The sequence below is a fragment of the Parasteatoda tepidariorum genome, chromosome 9, assembly GCF_982258835.1.
Source record: "Parasteatoda tepidariorum strain Cologne lab strain chromosome 9, Ptep-v5.0, whole genome shotgun sequence".
Lineage (NCBI taxonomy): Eukaryota > Metazoa > Arthropoda > Arachnida > Araneae > Theridiidae > Parasteatoda > Parasteatoda tepidariorum.
Genome location: NC_141763.1, coordinates 72,462,225 through 72,489,338, shown reverse-complemented (window position 1 = coordinate 72,489,338; position 27,114 = coordinate 72,462,225). Strand labels below are relative to the sequence as shown.

The 27,114-nt window shown below is 29.1% G+C and overlaps 1 protein-coding gene across 1 annotated transcript in view; it reads left to right on the top strand.

Annotated features, from left to right (window-relative positions):
- LOC107437625 (uncharacterized) overlaps positions 1 to 25,414 on the top strand; it is a 41,496-nt gene extending 16,082 nt beyond the window's left edge. The window contains exons 2-6 of the mRNA XM_016049705.5: positions 14,359 to 14,525; positions 14,655 to 17,319; positions 19,539 to 19,730; positions 21,314 to 21,527; positions 24,107 to 25,414. Of these exons, the coding sequence (XP_015905191.3) occupies positions 14,359 to 14,525; positions 14,655 to 17,319; positions 19,539 to 19,730; positions 21,314 to 21,527; positions 24,107 to 24,245 (3,377 nt within the window). The 3' untranslated portion in view covers positions 24,246 to 25,414. The remainder of the gene's footprint in view (positions 1 to 14,358; positions 14,526 to 14,654; positions 17,320 to 19,538; positions 19,731 to 21,313; positions 21,528 to 24,106) is intronic.
- The last annotated feature ends 1,700 nt before the right edge of the window (positions 25,415 to 27,114 follow it).

The following is a 27,114-nucleotide window of genomic DNA, read 5'->3' as shown; positions in this document are numbered from 1 at the left end:
ATTGACGCTGTGCGCCATTTTCGAAATAAGCATAGGCAGCGCTGGTTTTAGATAAAACTAACTAAGTAGAGTTAACTAACGTTTAGCTAAAGATAACTTTAGCTAAACACCCAGAAAAACAAAGAAGAAAAAAAGCTTTAGTCGTAAAACATTCTTTAATCCTTTAATGCAGATAAGACACCGGTGTGTTTTTTGCATATTTTTTTCTCAGACATTCTAATTACAAACAAAAATATATTTTGGTATTTTTTAAAAATAGTGTTTAATATTTACTAAAAATATCTGTTAGATTATAGGAATTATATTTGTACTAAATTATAAAATCCAAAAAAAAAATTAGTTTAAATTTTTTTCTCATCCATATTCAAAAATGTATCAATAATTGATTTTGAAAATTGAAAAAATATCATTGATGTTGTAACGAATCAAGCTATATTAAGAAACAGTTTTTTTTTCTTCTTTTAAATAAAAAACACATTTATTTAAAACAGCACATAAAGTAGCAATATTAAAGTACTCGTAACGGTGCCCGTAATATATATATATATATATATATATATATATATATATATATATATATATATATATATATATATATATATATATATATATATATATATATATATATATATATATATATATATATATATATATATATATATATATATATATATATATATATATATATATATATATATATATATATATATATACATACAAACTTCAAATTCAAAACCAAGAACTATCTCCTCAAAAATCAACAACTCTGTCATGTTCCATCAATTGTCTCGTGCTTTTAATTTTAATTTATCTCGGTATATGTTTTTTTTTTTTTTACTCACGCTTTTATCAGATAGATATTTTTTAGTATTTTTAGACTTTATAGCGTATACTCTCATATCTAAATAATTGCAAATGTGAAAAATTATTGTTTGGAAGTGAGCAGTGATTGAAAGATTTCACAGAAAAAGACACCGGTGTATCATGCTATACTTCATATCCATAAATTATTAAAATGCTTAAATATAATATTTTCCTCTCATTTTGACCTAAATTAATGCAAAATAACGAAAAAAGTGTGAAAAATATGTTTCATAAAAATTCTGCGTCAAAGGGTTAGGATATGTGAAAAAACAGTCTTTAAAATTTTTAAAGATAAGCCTGTTCATTACAGAATAACTGCTTTAAAATTTAAAAAAAAAAAATGGAAAGAAAATTTTAAAAGTGATACATAGTGGGAAGTTTATTAATTATGAGAAACTGTTATTACTTTTATAAAATTTTTTCCCCATTCACAACTAGAATAAAAAAATCCACGTTATTCCTCAACCGTGAAATCACTAAATCACGCACTCCTGTCGCGCTTAAAACTAACCTCACATTTTCAAGGACATTTGTAAATGAATGACGATCAACTGTTTTATGGTAATAATAATACGCGCGTAATGAGTGCGTTATGCCCTATTTGAGCGAATAACTCCTGTCAATACTGTTACACCTAAAAAAACGCACTACTTATTGCCACTTAAACAACTTAAGCTTACTGTGGAATTTAGTTCACATTCTTACTGAAACCTAAAGTTTTGTTTGAGATATTTACAAAATTATAAAATTAAAATACAAAAGTATTTTTGATAAATATCATTAACAATCGTATCTTAGAGAAGAAAAAAAATTTGAATCAGAATTATTTAAAAATGCCAATCATTATATTTCTCAGTTGCACAACATAAAAATCGAGTTTCATTTCTGAAACACTTTCTAGAGTTGATGACTTTAATTGAATATAAAAAAAAACTGCGAAAGCTGAAAGTTGTGTTGAAACAAGTGTGTTTGAGAAAAATCCGTGTCCTCTCCTCTCCATAAAATTCATTTTTAAGTTGTAGATACATAAGAGAAAAAGTGTCCTAATTTGAATGTTTGAAAATACCTTTTTCAAGCGTCATACAATACTTTGATTGTGTAAAATTATTATTTATTTTATATGAAACTAGACTAACGAAAAACCTCTGAATATAAAATGACAGATATAAAAAAAAAAAAAAAAAAAAAAACAATTTTCATCTTTACAAAATTATTATCGACATTTTTTACGCTTGTATCAACTGCTAAATGACGACGGTTGAAATAAATTTCAGCCAAATTACGTCAAGTCTAAAACGAAATCTGAAAACCATACCAAATAACAGTAATTCATTTAAAAGCAAGCAAGAAATGCATAGATCTGAACTAGCGAAATGTCGGTTTTCAAGTTTAATGAAAATAAAAAAGAAACTGAAAATTCCAGGTTTTCCGACTGTTAAGGCAGAAAAAGAGTATATTATAACATCATAGAGTCTATACAAAGAAGATATCCTTGACCTATTATTCAAATAACAGACTGCAATTAAATTGATTGAAATTCGTGTAATATATTTCATAAATAATTTCGCAGTATGTCTCATAAATTGAAAAAAAAAATTTTTTTTTTGAAATTAAAAATTTTTTTCTTTTAAATTTAAATGCAAACACAAAGGAGGGTCGTTCTTTGAATAAATGAAATGATCGTTTTTATTATTATTTTTTAGCAGAGAAATTTTTCCTACTGAAATTGAAATAGAAATGCAAAGTTATACTGTTACCAATTGGTGCCCGTAGTATTAAATTACAATAGCTTTAAATGAAATTTCCAAATAGTCCGCTTAAATTTTCAAATTTTAGTCATAAATATTCTTCACGATGTTAAAAAATTTTGCATTTTAAAAACGTTTTAAAAATTCGATTTTCTTTTTTTGTTTGTGCGTGTGTTTAGAAAGTTAACGAAACGAAAATTTTGAAAAAAGATTTTAGCATTAATGAAAAAAAATTAAAAAATGGAGATTCCTTACATATTATTTATGAAAAAAAAAAATTTCGAAAATAAATTGAAGTATCCCGTTTAATCAGCTTTGTTTCGTTTTATTTAAACCAAGTGGAAAGTGAATACTAAAGTTTGAATTTCAAAATTGTGTACAATATCAACTCTCTTTTCCTGTTTCTTTTCCGCTGAGTCTACGTTCATGAAGAAGTAAAATTATTACAACCAATAAGCTATTTTAGCAAGAAAAAGTACAGCAAATTAGGTTTAAAATTATTATTTATTTATTTATTTTTTAAATTTTGTTTTTAAACTTGCACTTAAATTATGACTCCCATGCTCAGTAATAAATTGGGAAATAATAATTGTGCTCAATAATAAATTATGGTAAATAATTTTTACAATATTATTAACTGAATACGAAGTCTTACATTTTTTAATGTATTTATTTACTTTTTGAAGATGTTTCCGAATTACAAATTTCGAACCGTTTTGATTAAAAAAATTTTATTACATTCAGGATGATAAGAAAGTGAGTTTTGAAAAATGGCAGCGTCATGGGGGGGGGGGGTGACTTTTGCAATAATTTTTTTTTGTGTGGATAGAAAATAAAATTGAAACATATCTGATCGAATTATTTACAATAGTAATTTTATTACAACCTGGACTGAAATGAAACAAGCTAGAAGTTATAATCTCAAAACTACGCTTTTCTACTATTCCTTCCTCGCCAAGACTACGTGCATGAGGGCAAAGCAAAATTAAACTAGAAAACTATCTTAAAAAAACAATAAGTAAAAAATCCGTAATTTTTAATTATTTTTTCTTAAATTAGTCCTCGAGGGTTCTAAATTATAAAGACATAAATATCAAATTGTTAAACAAAAAATAATAATAATTAGTCAAATAAATCATATTTTTTAAATGTTCTCGTGATTAAAATTTTAATCTGATTTGATTAATATTATTAGCATAATTAGATTTAGAAAATTAAGATGATGAATTTTGCAGAAAAACTTCGATACAAAACTAATTAACATATTATGCGAGTTTAATAGCAATCATCTGTTTATAAAAAATTCGGATGTAAATTTATTGCACCAAATTATATATGCAAAGAATAAAAATAATTTTAACGTAGTATGATTTAATCCAAACATGTAATGAATAACTGTCTTAGTCAGTTCCGGCCGATTTGTACTTTAGTCGTAACATATGTCGTCGTAATATGTATATGTAAATGCCCTAGCTTTTATAAAAGTTACTGAATTATAAAACAATATTGGATGTTGTAAAAATATACTATTTGCGTTCAGTTTTTCTTCTTTTTTTTTCTTTTTTTTTTTTTTTGTTTAATCTTTTAACTTCAGTTAATTGATAAGCATCTTATATTTTATTTTTAAAAAAAGTTGAAGGTTATTTATCTAAAAAACATTTGATTTACTATTTACTTAAAAGAGTATTGTGGGTGGAAATAAAACAAAATGCTTTGCAAGGGGATAAATACTATAGTCTGGCCCTAGATGGCGACACTAATAATTTCAGAAAATTTTTTGAGTATACTTTGATATAAATTAAACAATATTTTTAAATTTTTCAGACATACAAATTTGATTGTCCCAGAAAAAATATGTTATATTTTAGAACATCAAACCGTAATTGCATATGCACAAAATCAAAATTTGCTTAAATGAGAATCCGGTATTTTCCTTTTCCCATTGCATTTATTAAGATTATTTGTTTTGCATTGTTAAGTTAAAATTAACAATTAACATTTTTAAAATGGCTGAAATAAGAAAAATATGTTTAAGTTGCTTTTCCCCCCGCCTAAACCATTTTTACAAAACTAGGTTTTACTAACTTATATTTTACTAGCTTATATCCTATTCTTGTTTGCCATGAACTAGGCACATATTTCTTCGATAAATAACTTTGGTTACAAACATGCATCGAAATTACTCTTTTTTTACTCTTTACAAATAACTTGATCAAATTTTTTTTAAATTTTTTTTCTTTCTTTGTATTACAATATTTGCTAGGTGTTTATTCTAAGAGAAATAAAATTAGCTTGAACCAGTATACTTGTATTTTATGCAAAATATCAGGAAGGAATTATAAGTTAAAAAAGTATGTATTTCAAACGTATAGTGCTCATACTTCATTTAATTTTAAATAATTAAGGGGAAGACATAATATAAGAGTAAAAATTCTGGTGATAAATAAGAAGAAAGAAAAATAGTTAACTTTATAATTATTTTATGAAAAAAAAGTTATATCACTGAAAATATTATTCACCGATAAATTTTTTATATCACAACGATCGCATTCTTGCAACAAAAATTTCTTTTAGGAAATTTAAAGTACTGTTTTCTTTTTTAATTAGATTCTACAAACCCCCTATGACTCCCTTCTAACAATATAAATTGAATTACGTATATAAAAAAAAAGAAGAAATCGGATTATTTCAACATTTATAACTTTTTATTACAGTAACACTTTTATAATATTTAAAATATACAATTCAATTTTTTAATAATAACTTTTATAATAATCTTTTTCAACGATATCTATGAATCGATAACTTTTTATCTAAAACAGAAAGGTGCTTTAACGAGTCTGTTTCAGTTTTGAAAATATTGAAATTAGATAAGATGCATCTGAAATAGATAAGAAACCATTTATTTTGTTCATAAATCTAAACAATGACTTGGCAATAACGTATTTTTTCCAAGAATTTTCTTGCACACTTTTTTAACTACTTGAAATAAATAAAGAAAATTGTTGAAGTTCCCGTCAATGTTAATTTATAATAATATAATTTATAATAATATAATTTATAATAATATAATTTAAAATACTATAATTTATAATAATATAATTTATAATAATATAATTTAAAATACTATAATTTATAATAATATAATTTATAACAATATAATTTATAAAAATATAATTTATAATAATATAATTTAAAATATTATAATTTATAATAATATAATTTATTATAATATAATTTATAATAATATAATTTATAATAATATAATTTATAATAGTATAATTTACAATAATCTAAATTATACAAAAATTTTTTTACAGCATCTCAAATAGTTTTCATTTAAAAAAGAAAGTTATCAATGAATATTCCAGTAAATCTTATGTGTAGATTTTTTTTTCTCCTCCGGAACTATTTAACCGATTTTATCAAATTTCGGGTATTGTTATTAAATTATGCAGCTTTAGAAGGTTGTGAAAATTTGTATAACTTAAATAAAAAATGGAAATTGAATTAAATCGAACTTTTAAAAAAATCGACGATTATCAAACCATTTCTAAAAAAATAATTAAACATAAGATATGATTAGTAAAAATTAAAGCAAAGTTAATAAGGCATTCTTGCAACAGCCCGAGTGAGACAGGCGGGGGAGGGGGACATGGAGGTTAAGACTGCAAACTTTCGTGACCAACCGCATGATTGTGAAAATGTGGTCAGCATTGTGCGCAAGCCGCCTTTACCTCTCAGACAAACTGGTACTCATCGATCAGAAACCGCCACTGGGGATCAGTTCAGTACCTTAACCACTAAGCCATCATGGCTCTGGTTATAAACAACTTATTCAATAATATTTAGGTAGACGAATTTTATAAAAGGATACCAACAATATTTTATTCGTGCAATTCTTAAAATTCCAGTTATGCTAAGCCTAGAATGTTTTGCATAATTTTGTAAAAAAGTATATTGAGTATTAACGCTTGGATCATTTTTATTTCCCTTATTTTACATTAGACATTCAATCAAGATTCCAAAGTTTGGACAGCTTTTTGAATAACTTTGAACTAATTATGAACTAATTGAAGTTTAAAAATAATTGAAGTTTAAAAATAATTGAATTTTCAAACTCCAGACAAAAAAATTGGTGTTTTTTTTATTATAATCAAAATTAGCCGTTTCTTATACAACCCCCAGCTAGTCGGCTTAACCCCCTGCTCACTTCAATCGCCAACCCCCATGTTTGCCTTTCGTTAATCTTTGATTCCATTTCCACCATAAAATCCGATAATTTTCAACAAAAAAAAGAAGAAAAAAATCACATTCTCTTAGAAAATATATAATTACTACATTCTTATGTAAGAACATTTAGCCAATATGTTAATCATAGCAAAGTAAATGATTACTTAAATTTGAAAAATAATCCTATCTGCTACGGGAAGGGAAAAAAAACCCATTTAAACTTAGGAATATAAAATGTGTGACAAAATACGAAGTAATAAAGCGAAAGTAATTTAGTAGTAGATAAGGATAATGTTAGTATTAGATAAGGATAACCTTACAACAGATAACATTTCAAATTGGTAACGGTTTTTATCTCTCTGGAGTCTTTTATATTTTTAAAAGTGTCCATATAAATGTTGAGATTTATGTCTGGCAACGCCTAATATTCTTCTCTTAATTTTTATTTTTATTTATTCATATTTAAATGTTACCTTTGACATTAATTCCAGCACCAGCTTAAAATATGAGAGAGTCATAAAAATGTATTACAACAATGGATAAGCCGGGATAGATTGGTTGGCAAGGCACTGTACTCACGTTCGCGAATCCTGTCGGCCGGAGAATCCCCTAGCAGACTGGTACACGTTAAATTTGTCGGGTCACAAAGTCCCCTATTTATTCTCTATTATGCCTCTGGGGGTACTGAGTTGGAGATTGACCGTTCTCTGGTTAAGGTCAAAATTGCGATCTGTGGAGGAATGAATGGGTACGCCCTATGAACGGGTGTGACGTATGGATGTGGCAGCAGTCGAATGCTTGGCCATAGCTAGCGCCACTGGAAAACAAGAACAATCGTACCCCTTGCCTTAATAACTGACAACAACAGCAATTACCAGCATTTGGTATTATTATTATTTTTTTTTTTTAATTTTATATGGCAGAAGATTTTGCAACTTTACATAAAGATTTTTAAGATAACATAACAGGATAGATTCACAAATTTTTATTCCATTCGGTTGAAAGAACAATTTGCGTTACTAAAGTAGTTTCTATAACATTAAAATGCTTGATTGCGCTTATTGTTCGAATTAAATGATCAGCATTCATTCAAACATCCGGTAGTCTTCTTAAGTTCCAAATATGTTTCGTATATTTTTTTGTTTAAATATGTTTGATATTAATACCAGGTTCATATTTTTTAGAATTTTATATTAGTTTTTAATTTAAAGTATGAAATGAAAATAAACTTTCTTTATACATCATAAGCATTCTACAGAAATTTAGTAAATTAGGAAATAATACAAAAAATTATGATTTTTCTTTTAAAAAAAATGTTAGTTAATCTGTAAAAAATTTTTAAGGTATTAATGACTTTTTTTGAAATGGAATTCCATAGGTAAAAAAAAGGAAAAATGGATATTGTTTCTTTTTAGATATAATTGAGTAAATTTTGAAAAAAAATTTTGATTTTTGTTACCGATGATGAAAAACTTATTTTACAAAGGATTTTTTTTTTTTGTCTTTTTTTTTGTGAAAATTAAAATACATAAAGGAATAAATGTATTTGAGTTATCATGGAATGCATGAAATTGATAAAAGTTCCAAACAAATAATATATATAAAAAAAAATCGATCTGATAGTTTTTCAGAAAAATTTCATTGAGAAATGTCAGAAAATTAACAAAAATTAACGTTAAATGTTCATAAAATTTCCACTGCCGAATATTTAGGTTAAAAAAAAAATTAAAAATAAATCAATAAATGGTTTTCATCTTGATAAAATGTAGACCCTTACAAGAAGATTAAAAAAAAAAATCTAAAAATGGATGGAGTAGTTTTATCAAATAAATAAATAAGAAAGATTCATTTTTAAATAACTTTTATGTACAATATACAAGACTAACTTTTCTTAATACCATTAAAAAAAAAAGAAGAAGAAAAGCTAGCTCTTTTAGCTATTTATTTTTATCATAATAAACTATGAAACTATGCATAAATCACTTTTTAAGATGATTACTAGTGTTGATTATCTTAGTTTTTTAAGACAAAGTATAAAAGTAAATAAATCAATAAAAACAGATGCATCTTTCTAATCATTCTAAAATTTCCTTTCAAACAGGAAAAATAATTAAGGAAAAAATAAACTACAGAAAAAAATTCTGAAAAATTTTAAACAATTCGGATAAATCTTACTCTCTGGACCGTTTACACATTAGCTAAATATAATCCCCGTTTAACCTATTCAAAAAATAAAATTAAAAGGAGAATAATTTATGTAACGAGATGGCAGTTTTGTTGCACAACGTCCTGAAAATACATTTTCGACTTTTCTAACAAAAGGCTTACATAAATGACCTTTCTCTCCTTAGTTGCGCAATACTTGGAAATTATAGTACATATTTACGTTACGAAACAAAAAGTACTATCTTCGTTTCGGAGTTATATTTTTTGCGAATCAATATGGACAGTTGTAAAAGTAGTCTTTCTGGTTCTCTCTAGATGGCGCTACACTCGAAATATAATAGAAATAGTGATCTGATGCAATATTCCGGTATCTTGCGTTATTACTTTGCTTCAACGATCCCCTCCAGCTGGATCAAAAATAATTTCGTCTCCCTACGCCTAGATATTTTCTTTAAAAAGGAAAAACTTTCTGAGAATTTCTAAGTCTACTTTTGAAAGCAATTCGCTCCTATCTATTTTGAAAGCAATAATAAAAAATCTTTTATTTATTTTTTAATCTGAAGAAAAATATTATTATATTGCAGAAAAGTTAGCATAAAATATTAGGTATATGACAGATCTTCTGCTTACACAGAAAGTGATAAAAAATAATGCCTTGAATCAAAAATATAATTTCTATCTTAAAATGTGAAAGGAATGTATACAATTACGATTTGATTTTTGATCTCAGAAAAACTTATCAGAACTTATCATTTGATTTGAATTGAAATTGAATAACAAAATTTTATTTCAATTCTGATTTGAAATATTTATATTATGCGAATTTTAAAGAAAAACCAACATTAAATTGCTGATAAAAGCTTTTTCTCTTAAAAATTGTGCTGAAAACAACGCACGGAATCAAAAACCTAATTTTTGTCTGAAAATGTTTACGTGAATGTAAGCAATTATTTGATTTTTGATCTCAGAAGAACTTATTTTATTATTTGGTTACAACTGATATGAATAGCCAAATACAAAACAAAATATCTCTTAACCTAAGAAAAATAAGCTGTATGTAATTTAAAATGCGTACATAATATGTTATTTGAAATTGAAAGCACAGAAGTTTACGTGAGCAGAGATTAAACCATGAAGTCTCAAATGCTGTCTGCATTTTTTTGCGCTTGCGCTAAACACAGTAAAAAAATTTCTATCGCCTAAAACAAAAAATCCTTGAAGGATTTCATATAGAAAGCTATCATCCATGTTTTGAACTACTATCTTAAAATCAAGTGCATATATTACTGAGTTTGCGATCAATGCAGTTAAAAAAGTAAATTTTTAAAAATTGTCTTTGTGAAAAAAAACAAGCATAAGAAATGAAATTCTACTATATAAATGAAATACGAAATGAAATTCTACTATATAAGTGAAATAAGAAATGAAATTCTACTTTTTTTCTCTTAGTCTGTATTTCAAAACATGCGTGCTATGATCATAAACACTCATGAATAATTGTAGACAATTATTTTAAAAACAACATGAGTTATCGTGTTTAAGGTGGCGTAAAATGTAAAAAGAAAAAAAATCTAATTTTGCATAAAATCACTAGTCTATCCACCGTTATCACCTTGCACAAAAACTGCTACGACTTAGTACAAAATTGTAATACAGGCGAAAGTAAAGTATTTTTAGAAAGCTAAGAGTACAAGGATTTTAAATTTATAATAAACTCATTTTCAAAAATTTCGTCCAGAATCATATTTTTGTACCTGCCTGAAGAAAAAAAATTCATAACCCACAATTAAGACATATAGCCAATTGACAAAAAAACTAATATACTGATTTAAAATTTTCTGTGAATATTCCTCTCTAAATAATGTTGTCTGCTGTTTTTAAGACAACAATTCTTTTTCTTAGAGATTTTTAACAAATAGGTAAATAATTCAGTTCATACAGCTGCTGGATTGGGTCAACGTTTCAAAGCTTGTTGTCACAGGCGGATATCTCAAAATATTTATTTTTAGCCTACACAAAATTCTTCCCGTACTTCTCATTGACTTCATAGTAAATCATAGTGACGTAGAAAGTACGTCACGATGAGGTAAGAATAAAATTAATATTCTGTGTTCATTGATAAAACTTGTGTGCACAGCATAGGGGAAATTGTTTTTCGATTTTTTAATTTAAAAAAAAATCGAATTTTTTTTAAAGTTAAAATGCTGAAGTTTAAAATTTGTCAGCATCAAAAAATTAAATGAATGTTATCTTTTATATAATATGTACGAAATTAAAGATAAGGTAACAAATATTTGTCAAAAATTAGTGCAAATAATAATAATACTAGCAGATTTTTCAAACGTTTTTAACCGATGTTCCGATTTTATAAGTAATGAAATAAAGGGCAATAAAATGAAATAAAATGTAATACTAGAGCTAAACTAAATTCCGTTAAACTTTCTGATTTCTTAAAATTTTTTATTAATGTCATATTAACATCATCATATTACATAGAATTTTAAAAAGTGCAAACATGTTTAGTTTCTTATATTTTGCAAACACACCGATTTATCAAATGAAGATAACAAAATGATATTTTGTTCATAAATTCTTATCTATGAAGCCTGATGCTTTTTTGTTCATAAACAGCTTCGTCAGACAATAACAGGAATGGAAATGTTTTTTTATAACTTGCAACAGAAATTGAAAACATATTTGATTATTTGCGTCGATTTGAATTTAGAGTATGGACTAAATTTAGCAGCAAATATTCAGCATCTTGTCTTTTATGGAATTTTTTTAATGCAAAACATCTGCTTATCGTCCTAAGATTGTTTAAAAATAACAACGTTTAAAAATACTATTTGTATGTAACTCGATCATTAAATTGTTTATGAAATGAATGTATTTTCAAAAACAGCTCCAGTTAGTTTTTGTTTTCAATGAGAAAAAAGTACTCCTAAAAATTGTCAAAACTAAATGAATTAAAATTTATTTTCTTCAACTTTTATTATATGATTTTTTAGTACTATTAAACACATAACTCACTTCTCAAAGAATTCCCATTTTTCAAAGTTTTTGTAATATCCTGCAATTTAGTTACTCTTGATAGATAAAATTTTTTTTTGATATTCATTGCTTATTATTAAAGGATGTAAAAGTTATATCTGATAGCTAATCATGTTAATTAAATCTTTTAATTTGGGCATTTTTAGGGCGAAATTTTAAAAGGAAAATATTTTGCCCTTTTCTATATTTCTAACAGTACATTAAAAGTTTCATTTCAACCACTAATTTATGATATTCACTTTTAGAATGCAATTATACAAAAAAATTTTCACCATAAGTTAACTAAAAATATAAAGATTGTTGGAAATAAACTGTTCATTGTCTCAAAGAACTTTAATATCTGTAGGAAACAAACATCTAATTTTTCAAATTAATAAAAAATTAAGAAACAAAATAATAAATGTATTTAGTAAAATTTGAAGATAAAAAAAACAAATTCAAAGAAGTCTTTTGAATATTAGCCACATACGTAGAACATACAGAGACTTAATTATTAATTAATTATGAGTATTATTTCCAATTTTTTGTTATGATTATTTTTTTTTTAATTTAGAAAATCTTTTAAGTCCATTTAAAGAGATTAATCTTCTATTTTTTACTGATAATTTTTATCATTCATAATTAAAATCCTCGCTCATAATTTATATCACTGTACGACAGTGGTAACAGTATATTAATATATTAGGGACAAGTGTTTTCGAGCTGTTTTATATATAGGTTTTGAAGAAAAAAAAAGGAAAAAAAAAGGAAACATTTTTTTGGCGTTATTGACCAATTTTTCAACTTTTCAACTCAACCATATTAAAGATAACTTTATGTATTCATAATTATGAATATATAATCAATTATGTATTCATAATTATATAATTCAAATACATAATTATTATTCACTCGTAATAATTATGTATTCATAATTATGCGTATTTATTTTATATAGTATATTTATTGCTCGTATATTTATTTTATATAGATTATAATTCTATCTATATAAAGAATAAAAGTAAAATAGCAATAATATAATCTCAGTTTTTGTTCAGCTTGCTGTAAAATTTAAGTCAGAATATTAAAATAATGTTGTTGTTTTTCTTTTCAATTTAAGAAATATATATTATCAATTCCACTTTAGAGTTTAATCTTTTTTTCATTAATATAACGAAAAACACGCCTTGATTTTTGAAATTGAAATAGAGAGCTCTATATTGCTAGAAATTTCTCGGAAAAAATGGTTAGATAACAACTTATTTAAGTGTTATTTTACCATATTCAAACGAAGCAGTCAAATAACCACAAATAAGATGGTATTCAAACTGTCATCTGAGAGTTGTTGTTATAGTTCATTTACGTCGCACTAGAGCTGCACAATGGGATATTGGCGTCTGTCTGGGAAACATCCCTGAGGATGATCTGAAGACATTGATCCTCTGCAGAGGGGATAGCACCTCTGCTTCGGTAGCCCGACGACCTGCATGTGAAGTTGAGCACTTTACGGTAGAACAGTTTAACGAGGACCAATACCGCACACCCTCAGTCCCTACGCAGACTAATCCAAGTGGTCACCCACCGCACACTGACCGCAGCCAGAGATGCTTGACTTCGGTGATCTGCTGGGAACCGTGTCTTAACGATCAGTCCACAGCGAGACTGTCATCTGAGAGAAAAAAACGTTTATTAACTACATTCACCTAATACGATTAAATAACCAGAAATTTATCGCACCAACTAGATCTACCTTATGAAGCCACTTAAGTCCTTGCAGCTTGGTACATATTATAGCAGAGAGGGCTAATCTGACAGTCTTTTGAATGACAGAACGATGGTTCAAGTCCCAGCATTAATACCACAGTACCTGTACCTCCGTTCCCTTCAACAAATGCAGAGTTCCCAATATTCTACTTCACCCAATTTAGCCCTTGCACTCTTCAGCACCCATTTCTAAATGAAAAGCTTAGCATTATTGTCCAATTAAATTTCTATTTTATTGTTTTGAAACCATGCTAGTTGTAAATGGGTATATAAAAAAACTTATAGTCTTGTATTCATGGTTTTATATCCATACTAGTTGTAAAGGGTTTTAAAATCGTAAAGGTGTTTTATGTTTTTTACGGTAAACTTAACGGTTAATTGCAGGGAAAGATTGCTGCCGGTTATTTTACCATAATTTTAGAATAAAAATTCTAACAGTGTATTTGTAACTTCTATAAACATCATAAAAATATATATTATCTAGTCATAGTTGGATAATTGTACCTAATATATAAACAGCCTAAACCTGATTTGCTTTTTTATTTATTTTTAGTCGTAATTGCTCAAAACAGAGGGGTTTCCAGATATGTACCAGCTGGAACAGAAGAGTCTGAAGGTGAAACTGCTCCTCGAATACCTCCACGAAGATCATCTGGTAGACGTGCTAGACCCTCTTCAACAGCAGTGCCAAAAGTTCTCGACGAACCTGAGAACATTCATGTAAGACATAACATTTTAATAGTTTCCTAACAATATAGCATAATAAATGGTGTTATTTTGTCTTAAACTAAAAATAAGGTTTTATTAAAAGCAAAGGGACAACTTATAGAGTTAAATGTCTTTTCATAGGTACCATCACACAAACGTGACGAGCCTACAACTGCGAGACACATTTCAAACAGAAATAAGCAAGATCAACCTCCAATTCCAGTTGCTTCATCGGAAGATATACCAGCTCCTTTGGCACCTGCTTCCCCTGATGAGCCTTACAGTCCTGCTTCTCCCCAAGACAATAAGCAAGGCAGAAGACGTAGGCAAAAGAAACGAAGGAAACCTCAGGGTCCAATTTTAAAATCTGATGGAGAGATAGAAAAACCGGAGCAAGTTATCCCAGAGAGTAAAACAGTTCTTGAACACCTTGACACTGCTGAGAAAAAACCTGTGCTCGCAACTCCGGGCGCTCGAATCGTTGCAAGCGATAATCATTACGGATCTGAAGATATATCATTAGTAAATAGCCCTGTGGATTCTTTATTAAGTCACCCTGAAGTCTCACCTTACTTTCCACCTCAAGCAGGAACAAACAGGCTTCCTTTGCCCGAAGCAGATGATGCTGATAACTCCAGAAGCTACCCAGAACCTTCAGAACCTACTAGGCATTATTCCCCCGAACAAGAAACTCCAAAAAGAGGATCTTATGTTCCTGTTCTAGCTCCTAATCGAGCTTCAAATCAACAGTCTTCAGCTCGTTCATCAGCTAATGGATATAGACAAGAAAAGAGAAGAGAACAGACAATACCAAGCACTCGACAAAGTGCACAACGGACTACCAGCAACAGATCTCGAGGTCAAGCAGCATCTAATCCCGATGAATTTCTCAGAAATGCTGGTGTCAAACCCTCTGACAATATAATTGCTGGCAATGAACCAATAATACCAGGTCGTAGTCACGGTGAAGTTAGACTACCACCCTCAGGACAACCTCTAATTTCATCTGATTATGACAGAGTTTTAAATGATCGTTCATCTTACGACACGGATAAAATTATAGTTCCATATTCTTTGGATGAGAAGTCTGGAGAACATGATACCCCTGAAAATCCTACTTTTAGGGAACCCTATGATTCTGTTCCACCTGCAAATTTCGATGTCGATCAGAAATCCTCTGTAGAATATTCTGCCCCAACTGCATCTAACAGAGGACGAGAAGTTGCCCCTCTAACTTCAAGAAATGCTGTTTTACATTATTCACCAGAGGAGGAATCACAAAGATCTCCTCGTCCTGCCCCTGATCATAAAGTTCCAGAATATCAACCACCACTTCAAAGATCAAATACTAGATATAGACCAGAACAATCAGATTCATCAACAAGATCCAAACTGGCTCATGAAACTAATTCTCCAGAAGTCCAATCACGAAGCCGTGGTACCAGCCGATATCAGCCAGATTCAGAGCCCAATAGTTTTGATCAAGGATCAACTCGATCATCATCATCACACGATGCTTCAAGAACTCGATCTTCATCCAGATCGCAAGCTGAAAGAACTGAACCTGAAAGATCAAGAAGCCGAAATTCCTCCCCATCATCAGCAAGTTCTTCCCAAGCTTCGCCAAGAACACGTGGAACATCTCGTTACCAACCAGAAGAAACTACATTTGATGCATCTTATGAGGAAGATACTCCTTCTAGAACAAGAAGTTCGTCTCGCAGCACAAGCTCTAGTCAAACAGGTCCTGTTCAAAATTCTAGAACACATCAACCTGATCCCGAAGAAAATAATTATAGAAGGTCACCTATCAACCCAGAGGCCGATGTAGACGCTGAGTATAAATCAGCTGATAGAGTTTATCGACAACGGGTTCCCGCCTCATCTGATCCTGATGTTGATGTCCCCCAAAGACAAAGAATCAGAACCTCACACAGAACTCGCATTCCGGTCTCGGAAGAAGAAGATGAGATTGCTCCAACAAGACAAACACTCCGACCCCGACCTCAATTTGAGGAGAGAGAACCAGAACATCTGAGTTCAGACGAAGAAATCTTAGATGACAGGAACGCTTTTAGTTCGGAGTATCAAGAACCAAGCCATGGCCGACGAAGGACTCCCGTCACACGAGAACAACCAGAGTATCAATCACCTAGACAAAATGGCGCCCCTTCAAGAGAAGTCTCTGAATTTCAAGCCCCTAGACAGAGCGGTCCTCCTCCAAGAGATGCACCAGAATATCAAGCTCCTAGACAAAGAGCTCCTCCACCAAGGGAACAACCAGAATATCAAACACCAAGACAAAGAACTCCCCCACCAAAAGATGCACCAGAATATCAAGCTCCTAGACAACGAGCTCCACCACCAAGAGATGCACCAGAATATCAAGCACCAAGACAAAGAGCTCCTCCAGCTGCTAGACAAGAAATAGAACAAAGACCTCCTAGACAACAGCCACCTCCAAGATATCAGCCTGATTATCAAGAGCCACAAAGTCCACGTGTCGATCGAAATCAGGCTAATCGTCGACAACCATCCCCACAACAGCCTAGAGCACGCCCCCAAGAGTCTGCTACAAGTCCGAACCACGATGAGAGATCGTCAGGAAGAAGTAGATTTAAGTGTCCCGAACCTTATGGTTTCTTTGCCGATCACGTGCAATGTGATAAATATTATGAATGTCGAAATGGTACAGCAGTCGAAAACTTGTGTAATGATGGACTTGCCTTCAATGAAGCTAGTGCGCCAAAATATTTGCGGTGTGATTCGTTAAGAGATGTCGACTGCAATTCCAGACCTGAATTACGTAAGATTATTTTTAATAATTTTTCAAGTTTTTATGCGATATTTTTGTGATTAATCCTTGTAAATGCTTAAGTCAGAAACAAATGTTCTTTTTAAACTTTAACCAAAAACCATTGAAGTCAATAAAAGCAAAGGAGGGATTAAAAACCAATTTATTCAGTTCCCAGAATCTGTTAACCGCCTTCTCTTTGAGTGCAAAAGGTTTGAACCTCATGGATAAGCACTGCGCTCCTCAATCGGGGTATTCCCACTTTCCTCTCATCGTCTACTCAGCTGTGATCAACATGAAAATCTTTTAAAAAACTTAGTGTTTTTTTAAAATTTCAGCTAGACGATTCTAGTCACCAGCCTACAAATCCCTAATAAATACAGTAACAAATTTTTAATTTCATTGGTGTTGGCCTCTCTGATCGCGTAGGGAAAAGATTTCTTTTTGTTTAGAGTTTTCCTTTGATGAATGTGCGTCTCTCCAAAAGTGTTGGAACCACCAAAATGTTGATTTTGAATTCTCAGAAACTTTGCAATGAATTAGTCTTTAGCGACCATCTTGTATCCTCACTATCATCGATTCAACCTCTCCAAAAGCTCATTGGAACTACAAATTTTTTCACTTTTCCATCATCATCAACAACTCAACTCATCATCTTCTACCAAACTTCCCTTTACAGCATTTAGGATAAAAACGAAGAACAAAGACCCTCTTCTTCACTCAACCCAAGAACCCTCCCTCCCCCCCCCCAAAAAAAAAGTTCAGTTGAGGATAATGCTTAAAAGTTGATGTCACGGAATACTCTGCATGTATTGAAGTAGTTTGATATCCAAACACATACAACTAAAATTTTCCCCACTTATGCTGGAGAAATATTATTAGTCTCCTCAAAACGTGTTATTCAACGTGTCACTTTTTTTTCCAAAGTGCAAATAAATAGTTGACAGAACAATATATTTTTTTGCATCATATCACTTGAAACTATTTGGAACAGTCATGAAACCTTTCAAAAACGTCTATGAAAGTTTTTAATAGTGATTGAAGAAAAGCTGTAATTTCTACGTTTTGTTTTACTTCTAAAAATATGTCTGCGACTTTTTGAAAATTTTTTCACATTCTGAGTATTATACTTAATTTTTGTTCCGTTTCTGAGATTATTTATGGTGCGTGGGTAATCAAACTTACCCTAAAATTCATAACCTCAAATTCCAATTTTATTTATAATTTGTTTTTTATTTGAAAATTTTAGTGTAGAAAAACATATTTAATTTAACCTAATTTGAAGGATATTTGAGACATTTTTCAATTAATTTCGTAACTTTTTCTGTTATACTCAAAAAGCATATCCGATTAAAAGGGGGGGGGGGAAAGGGAAGAGAGGTAAAATTTTCTTATTCAGCATGTGTATAGTTCTGGCTTATCATTGTGTTATAGAAAATATGACAATGCAATGCATTTTCCTACATATTAAAATTATAAAGATTTTTCCTAATTATTGTACTCTAGTACTTTTAGCTATGTTATCAAATTGTTAATCATAAAAACAAATCTTTTCACCGTTGTTTTAAAAGCATTGTGAATTATATTTTTGCAATAAAATCTGTAATTTCTCAAACAACGATGAAAAGATTTGTTTTTATGATTAACAATTATATATATTAATAATAATAAACATTTTTCCTTTCCTGAGGCATGGTTAAATATTTGAAAATTCCTGTCAACCTTTTATTGTGAGAGATTAATTTATTCTTGAATTAAAAGTATAACAAAATTTGAAGCTATTAAAAAATATTAATACCATTAATAATATTAATCTTTCTCTAATGCAATGCATTCTAGCTACGCCTTTAGTTTCTTAAAAATAAAAATAGTAATAAATCATGATATTTACAATATTAATACAATATTGTTTCTATAAAAAGAATGAATGAATAATTGAATTACCAGTATTTAAATTTTGGAAGAAGAGAAAAAGACGTATTCTCGAAATTTAAAACTTGTCATATGTCATGTTCCATTCATAGTATTTTTTTCCTTATGCTACATTTAAAAGAAAGATGAAATTAGTTTTCTTAAAGGTATTAGTAACTATACTTTAAAACTTATAATTACAATTATTTTTTTTTCTTGATTTAAAATTAACATTTCGAAAGAAATGAAAATTTATAAATGTTTTTGAAATGTTCAAAAGAAAAACATAATTTTCTTTGTTATCAAATTTTTGTTTTTAGAGAAACCACGCCCGACGGAAAACTGTCCCCGAAGATATGGACTTTTTCCTCATGAAACAGACTGTACTAAATTCTGGAACTGTGTTGATGGTACTGCCACAGAAGTTCAGTGCCCACCAGGATTAACTTACAATGACGAACGAGCCACATGTGATTGGGCTGACCTTGTGAAAACATCCTGCAAAACTGAAGGTAAAAATTAAAATCTGAATTTTTTTCTGAATAATTTTACATCTGAAAATTTTACATTTTAGTTTTTTTAAATATAACTACAGAATGCTGTGCTCGCGAATCTCTGGAACTGTTTCGCAGATCCTTTTGGATTGGTGCGCGATTCGAGTAGTGCCGGATTAAGCGTATATGCGGGATCCTAAGACATTCAAATTTTTGGGGCCCTTAGATTAAAAATTTTTTCTCGTATATTTTTTATTTATTCAAATATGAAAGTATTTATATATCTTTTAATTTAAGAAAGCATATTTAAAATAAAAATAAATAATTACTAAAATAAGTAATAAATAAATATGATTAACATTATGTAAAAAAAAATTCGTATTTAATTAATATATATTTGAAATTGATTTTTTTAAAATCCTTGCTTTTCTCAATTTTTTTTTATTTATTTTCAAAAAATCCATTTTAAGGGGTCTCTAATCATTGGGGGTCCCAGGCCATGGCCTAGTCTGGCCTAGACGGGTAATCCAGCACAGGATTCGAGCTCGCTGTACTTCTTTATTAGTAATTATGTATTTATGTCTATCTTTATAAGCTAATGACATTTCATTCTAGTTTTATACATTACGGTTTATGTGTACAATGCTTTAAAAAAAATAGACTGAATAACTTTTGATTTAAAAATCGAAAACACGTGAGATTCGAGAGAAAAAAAACATTGTTATAAAGTAGATTAAAATATAGGTAGGACACAAGGATTTGAAAGAAAAAAATTGGATTGAATCAATTAGAAATGCATTTTTACGGATCGCTCTTCCTTGTTAGGTATTAAAGTGTCTTGAAAGCTAAAATCTAGTAGCTCTATGTTACCTTCATTAATTAATAAGCAAACTTTAAAAAAAATATACGTTTGCTTGTTTTTATGAAATGTTTGCTTTAAACCTTTCACTGCTGTCCAACTTAAAGCTCTGTCAATTCTGTGAGGGTGGAAAAATTTCATCGATTTTGTGACAACGTACGCATTAGTGTTTCATATAATACTATAGCGCCGAAATAATATTAGCTGTGATCACCAATTAATTCAAACATCTTCTTGATTTAATTAAGATAAGCATCTCGTATTATCTTTACACAAAAATGTATTTTACACAGAAAATAAATAAATAAATGAAACAAAATAAAATAAACGTTTTGGGATACCTTCTTGGCAGAAAAAGCATTTTTACATCATCATTGTTGCACAGATTGTGGCTACATAGTTCAGATTGTTTTTATCTTAACCTTTTGTCACAAGATTTTTATTAAGTATATTTTTCATAGTTCTTTTCTCATTTTGAAACAATTTAGGCCAAAATTAGCAAAAAATATTTCACTTATCATTATAGCAGTTTACGTCTATGAAATGTAACATGAAACATCCGTGAAATTTTCGGTAACTTATCGATGACTTTTTCTTTAGTGACTATAATACTGTTTTTTCAACAAAAAAAAATACCAAAATATATTTTTGTTCATAATTAGAGGGACAGAAAAAAAAAGATTTTAAAAAGTTAGAAAAGATGTACTCAAAAGTTACCATGATCTCATTTATTGTACAACAGATTTGCTAGGTTTCACATGCCCTGAGGGAACGGAATTCGATTTGCAAGACGGCGTCTTCACAAGATATCCTCATCCAGATAATTGCCAATTACATTTCACTTGCATCAAGGGAGAGGACGGATTAAGAAGACCAAGAATGCTCTCTTGCAATGAAGGACTAGTATATGACCCAGTTTCGTCGTTCTGTGCCAGACCTGAGAATGTACCTGGATGGTAAGCGGATCATAAACTCTAAATATTTTTACTTAAAGTGATTTAGTTTATGAAATAGCTCCTAGTATAGGGCCACGAATTAACTGTGTTTACGATTACATGTTTTGTCGTATAGACGTCTAGTCAGGTATTTTTTTCCAATGCCCACCCGGAGAATAACCATTCGTCATCTCCGGATCAAACTATTCAGGCATCTGAAGGGTAGATTTGTTGGTTACTCTTTTAGGGGCACCATATTAGGTGGGCCAACATTGCTCCCAAAGTAAGGACAGATGTAGTTTGTCTAAGCTAAGAGCTCCTCCCACCACAAAGTCTGAAGCCGTCTGGTGCTATGGAAACAAGAATGACGCATTTTAGGGAGGGTGACTTCACTCTCGGACTAACGCAAGATACAGAAGAAAGAGATTCATTTTCTCTCGCCGATCAGAGCCGTAACCACTCCAAAACAGTGACCCCGCAGCTCTGCTTGAAATATCATACCTCGTTACCATAGTCACCGCCACAAGCCCAGATGAATGTCTGGGGGAGTTCTTATTTTAGACAAACTATAGTACAGAGAATGAAAGAACATCCAATCCATGCCCGGGATTCGAACTCAGAACCTTTCTAATGCAAGATCAGCTCCCTGACCCCTACACAGGCTGGTCGGCCACGTCTAGTCAGTTACAAATAGAATTAAATAAGTAATTTGATATTTCCTCTCATTTTAAATTTGTAACGACATTTGCTAGCATGTAATTTATTACCTTTGGAAATCGTAAATTATTTTTAAAAAATTCATGTATAGTCCTCAAAATGAAAAAGAAAAGGAAACACCGTAATAACTTTTGGTCAAGTGATCGAATTGTCACATACAAAAATCAAATCTTAATATTTCAGGGGCCTAAGCTAAAATATGTTTTTAGAGCAAATGATATCGTAAGTTACGAAACAAGACACAGAATAAACATACCTCTTTTTCCAACACCTTAGATTCTCGATCCTCAAGATGTGGAATTAGGAAATAAAGCCCCAAGATTTGTTTATTTATTGGTACAATACTCATTTGCAGGCTTGTGTGTTCAATTAAGGCTTATAAACTTTTGTCAAATAGAAGGACATGTAGCACAATACAAAGAAGGACAGCACGAAGATGCATCCAGGGTAACAGCAGGACTCGCAATCGCTATCTCCACGCTTCGCAAAACGTTTGGCGGATGATACCGCTAGAACGGAGAAGTCCCGAGCCCTAAGAGAGTGGTTCGAAAGTTTTTGATCGAAAAAGGTGAAAAAGAAGTGGTTGAGGAAAGAATTTAAGAAAATGCTTTAATTGTGAAGCTGCCTTTGACCAATACAAATTAAACAAAAATCATAATTTTATAGGCTTATACCATATTTAGTGCAACTACTAAATTGCTAAGATTCTATTCTACATTTAATTGGTGAATGCTTACAAGAGTTTATCAAAGTATGTCCCCAAGAAATATGTGTACTAGAAGAGATAGAATTTTAAATGAATGCACTTTCAGAACACATGAAAAAAGATTAGTAGTGATTCGTAAGTAAGAAATGAAAAAACACAAAAAGTATCTACTGTGAGGACGAAATAAACTAAAAATGTTTTCACATATCATCACTATGGTAGAAAATATTTATCGTGATTTGAGAATGACACTAGGAATGCATCTTCGTTAATTCAAAAAAAAAAAAAAAAATCTTTTCAACGCATCATTGAAAGATAATTATTTTACCGAACTGAAAATCAAAATATATTATTATTAATAAACAAAAAATCTCAGATATCTTTTTATTGCTATCGGCAACTTAACCTCCAAAGTATTTATTTATTTATTCATTTATTTTGATAATAAATACGTTGCTTTTAAATTTTTTGAATCTATAAACTATTGCTGCTGAAAGCAAAGAAAAAAGAAAATGCAGCACAAAAATGTGTTATGTTTGGCACTGCCAAATTTTTCTTTTTGAATAATCCTGAATAATAATTTTGAATTGTCTTTTTTTTTTTCTAAATAACTTTTATTAAATCATAAGAATACTTTTTTAGTAATGTGAATAATCTCTTCTTCCTGAATAATCTTTTTTTAAATCATAACAATAATTTTTTTTAAAATTTGAATAATCTTTTCCTTCTTATTAACCTATTTTTAAATAAGAATGTTTTTTAAAAATTTTGAATTATCTTTTTTTTTTTGAATAAGTTTTTATAAATCATAAGAATCTTTTCTTTCTGAATAGCCTTTTTTAAAATCATGAGACTAATTTTTTAATGATCTATTTTTTTCTGAATAGTCTCTTTTAAAAATCATAAGAATAATTTTCAAAAAATTTTGAATCACCTTGTCTTTCTGATTAATCCTTTTTTAACCATACGAATATTTTTTTAATAATCTTGAATTATCTTTTCTTTTCCAAATACCTTTTCTAAATCAGATTCAAAGTTTAATTTCCTAATAGAAATAATTATTTTTGTAAATAGTGTAAAATATTTAAAATTACGAAACAGTAGCCTTAAGAAAAACAATTTATCCATTGCTTATCGATTTTCTCAATTTCATTTCCTTCGTTTTCTTCCTACACAGTGAGGACTTCTATGGAAGCCGTAGTCCACCCCCAAAGAGGAAACCCTCAAGAGAACCAGAACCAAGAGAACCGGAAGAAGTTGTGGAGGAAGATCCAAGACTGAGAAGAAGAAACCCAAATAGAAGAATTCGTAACTGACATCATTGATTCCTTATTTTTTTCTCTCATAAGAAGAAACGTACTGTTTTTGTGATATTTAAAAACTCCCACACGTTGGACTGCAACAGACTATCGGTTTCATGATTTGTGAGATTTGTTGTAAATTTCAGAATATTTTGTTGTTGGTGTGTCAATTTTTCTTTAATGTCTTTGTTGTATAATAGATATCATTGTTTTGTATTTATATAATTCAGATCTTAATAGATTGTAAGTATATAGTTCGATGTTCGCCTTAAATTTCAAAATTAGAATGTTTCTAAAAATGGAAATGATTTTTAAAAAAATATTTAAATTCAAATTACAATTTTTATACCTGGTGCCAAATAATGTTCTTCTTTTTCCTTACTGTTCTTTTTTCTGCCGGTCTCTTTTTTTAAAAAATTTCCTGTGAATTTCTTTTATTTCTTTTGATTTTCTTAATATTTTAATCTAAATTTTCTATAAAATGAATTTTATTTATGAAGATAAATTTGCTTAAGAATTGAATAATAATAAATAACAATACTTAGTTATTTTGCTTACTTCAAAATTTTGTTTGATCGAATCAGCATGGTTTGTGAAAAAGGAAGATGAAGAAAAATTTGCAAACTGAAGGAGGTATTTGCAACTTTTAAACATAAAAAAAAAATTTTACAACATATTTTAAAAAAATGTGATGTACTCAAATTTTTGAAAGAAACTCTCATTCTTTTTTTAAATGTATAAATCAATCAAACTATTAAGAATAATTCCGGATAAACCTTCACTCCGATTTATAATTAAAAAAAGTTTTGGAGGATTTCAAAAGCGATTTTTAAATCCTTGGACCTTGATTAACTCTATAATAGAAAACTCTATAATACATTAACTCGATAATACATTAACTCTATAATAGAAATATAATGAATAATCGTTTCCTTTTGAACAATTCAAAATTATACCCTGAAATATACATAATTTTAGGCAAAATATGAAACAAGAATAAAAAAAAAAATTTTTTTTCGATTTAAAATATGCAAATACCCACTTGAATTTAAAAGTTCGTAATGAAATTAATTTTTAACATTTGATTGTGCTACCCAATTAGCAAAGTTTGTTTACAGTATACAGTTCACTGTTACAAAGAACTAGTTTATTTTGTTGTCATCCAAATAAAAGTTTAAATACAAGTTTCAGTTGTAAATTTATTTAAAATGTTTTTCTAACATAATTTTTCATAAAAACTTCTTGTGAAAACGATATTTTAGAATATTAAGCGTAGATATATATTAACTGATAACCATGAAACATAAAGCTTTATTTAAAAATAATATATATAATAATAATATATATAATAATATATATAAAAATAATATAATATTTCAGTGATTTCATCAAATTTTAAGAGAAAGTCAGTTACATAAGAAAAAAAATAAAAATTTTAGTCGAAGATTATATAATAAGTCCGAAATAATAGCAACCTAAAAGTAGCCCTATAAAAAAGCTCTAATTTAAAAAACTGCTTAGACTATTATTAAAATATGTCGATAAAAAAAAATAATAATAAACCTACACACTTTATCTACTACCAGCTAAATCTTCGCACTGGTTTTTAAAAAAACGCACCAGTATATCTGTACTAAACAACAAAATCGAGCACACAATTTTCAGACAAATGCCAACACAAATAATTAAGTTACAATAATCCCAATGTTTTTCATTTATTCATTATTATTTATTACCCTTCTCAATTGCTTTACATTATTAGATTAAACAAAATGCAGTTTTGCTTAATCTAATAATGTTCATCTATCATAGTTCATCCCATCAAAATAAAGGCTAACACTATTCAGCATCAACTGGCATAATGCTGTTGTTCAAGCCGACTCGTGATATTTAAAATTTGTCACAGTCAAGATAGTATCTCCTGTACATATTTAATAAATCCATAAAAAAATTTACAGTATTGTTGAAGCTGTACTCGGCACCAAATTAACTCTAAGATGAGTTGTACTTATATAAGAGTATATTTGGTATCTATCAAAACTTCACCTATTGCCATAATGCCATTACCTAAATTGAGCATTGGTGTCACTAATAGTGTGTCGATTTTACCCCGCCTTTTTACGGCAACCCGTAACGAATAAGTACAGTTCCTACATTAATTTTTCTCTTTAGCTCATAGCATATTTTTATGCCATTTAGTATTTTTATCAAAATTATTAAAGCATCATTGACATCAATAATAGTTTCCGATTTTTAACGCTCTCTTTAACAAGTTGAGTAATATTTCTCCATTAATTTTGCCTTTTAGTACATAGCTCATTATTGTACTTTAATTTGTAATTTCCTAAAAATTTATTATCCTTGAAGTCAATAATAATATAAGTGTTTTTTTTATACGTATTGCTCAGCGAATGAATTCCATTATTCCAATAATCTTGTCCTTCAGCCCAAAACTTTTGTTTTTATTTCAATTACCTTAGATTTTAAATTATGAATTAAACTCGGAGTTCCCCCAAAAGACAAACCTTTAACAAGATAAACATACATATTTTATATGATCCATAAATTGTTCCTATTTAATAGTTGTAATTATGTGTGTTTTTAATGCAACTGTATCAGATATATTTCTCTCGCATTCTTTCTTAAGAGAGGAAGGGGGCAACGAGACAGATGTTTAGATTAAAATCTAACTCGTAAATTCAAAAAATAACCAAAGTTTATAAATTTTAACTAAAAGTTTTTTTTTTTTTTTTTTGATTCTTATCTTTCAATGCCCTTACATAACTACTTAACCAAATAAGGTAGAGGGGAAAGATGCCTATACGATCTATTTTTTTAAGTGTCGAATTTCTCAGTTCGTTACTTCCAAAAGTCCTTCATGAAT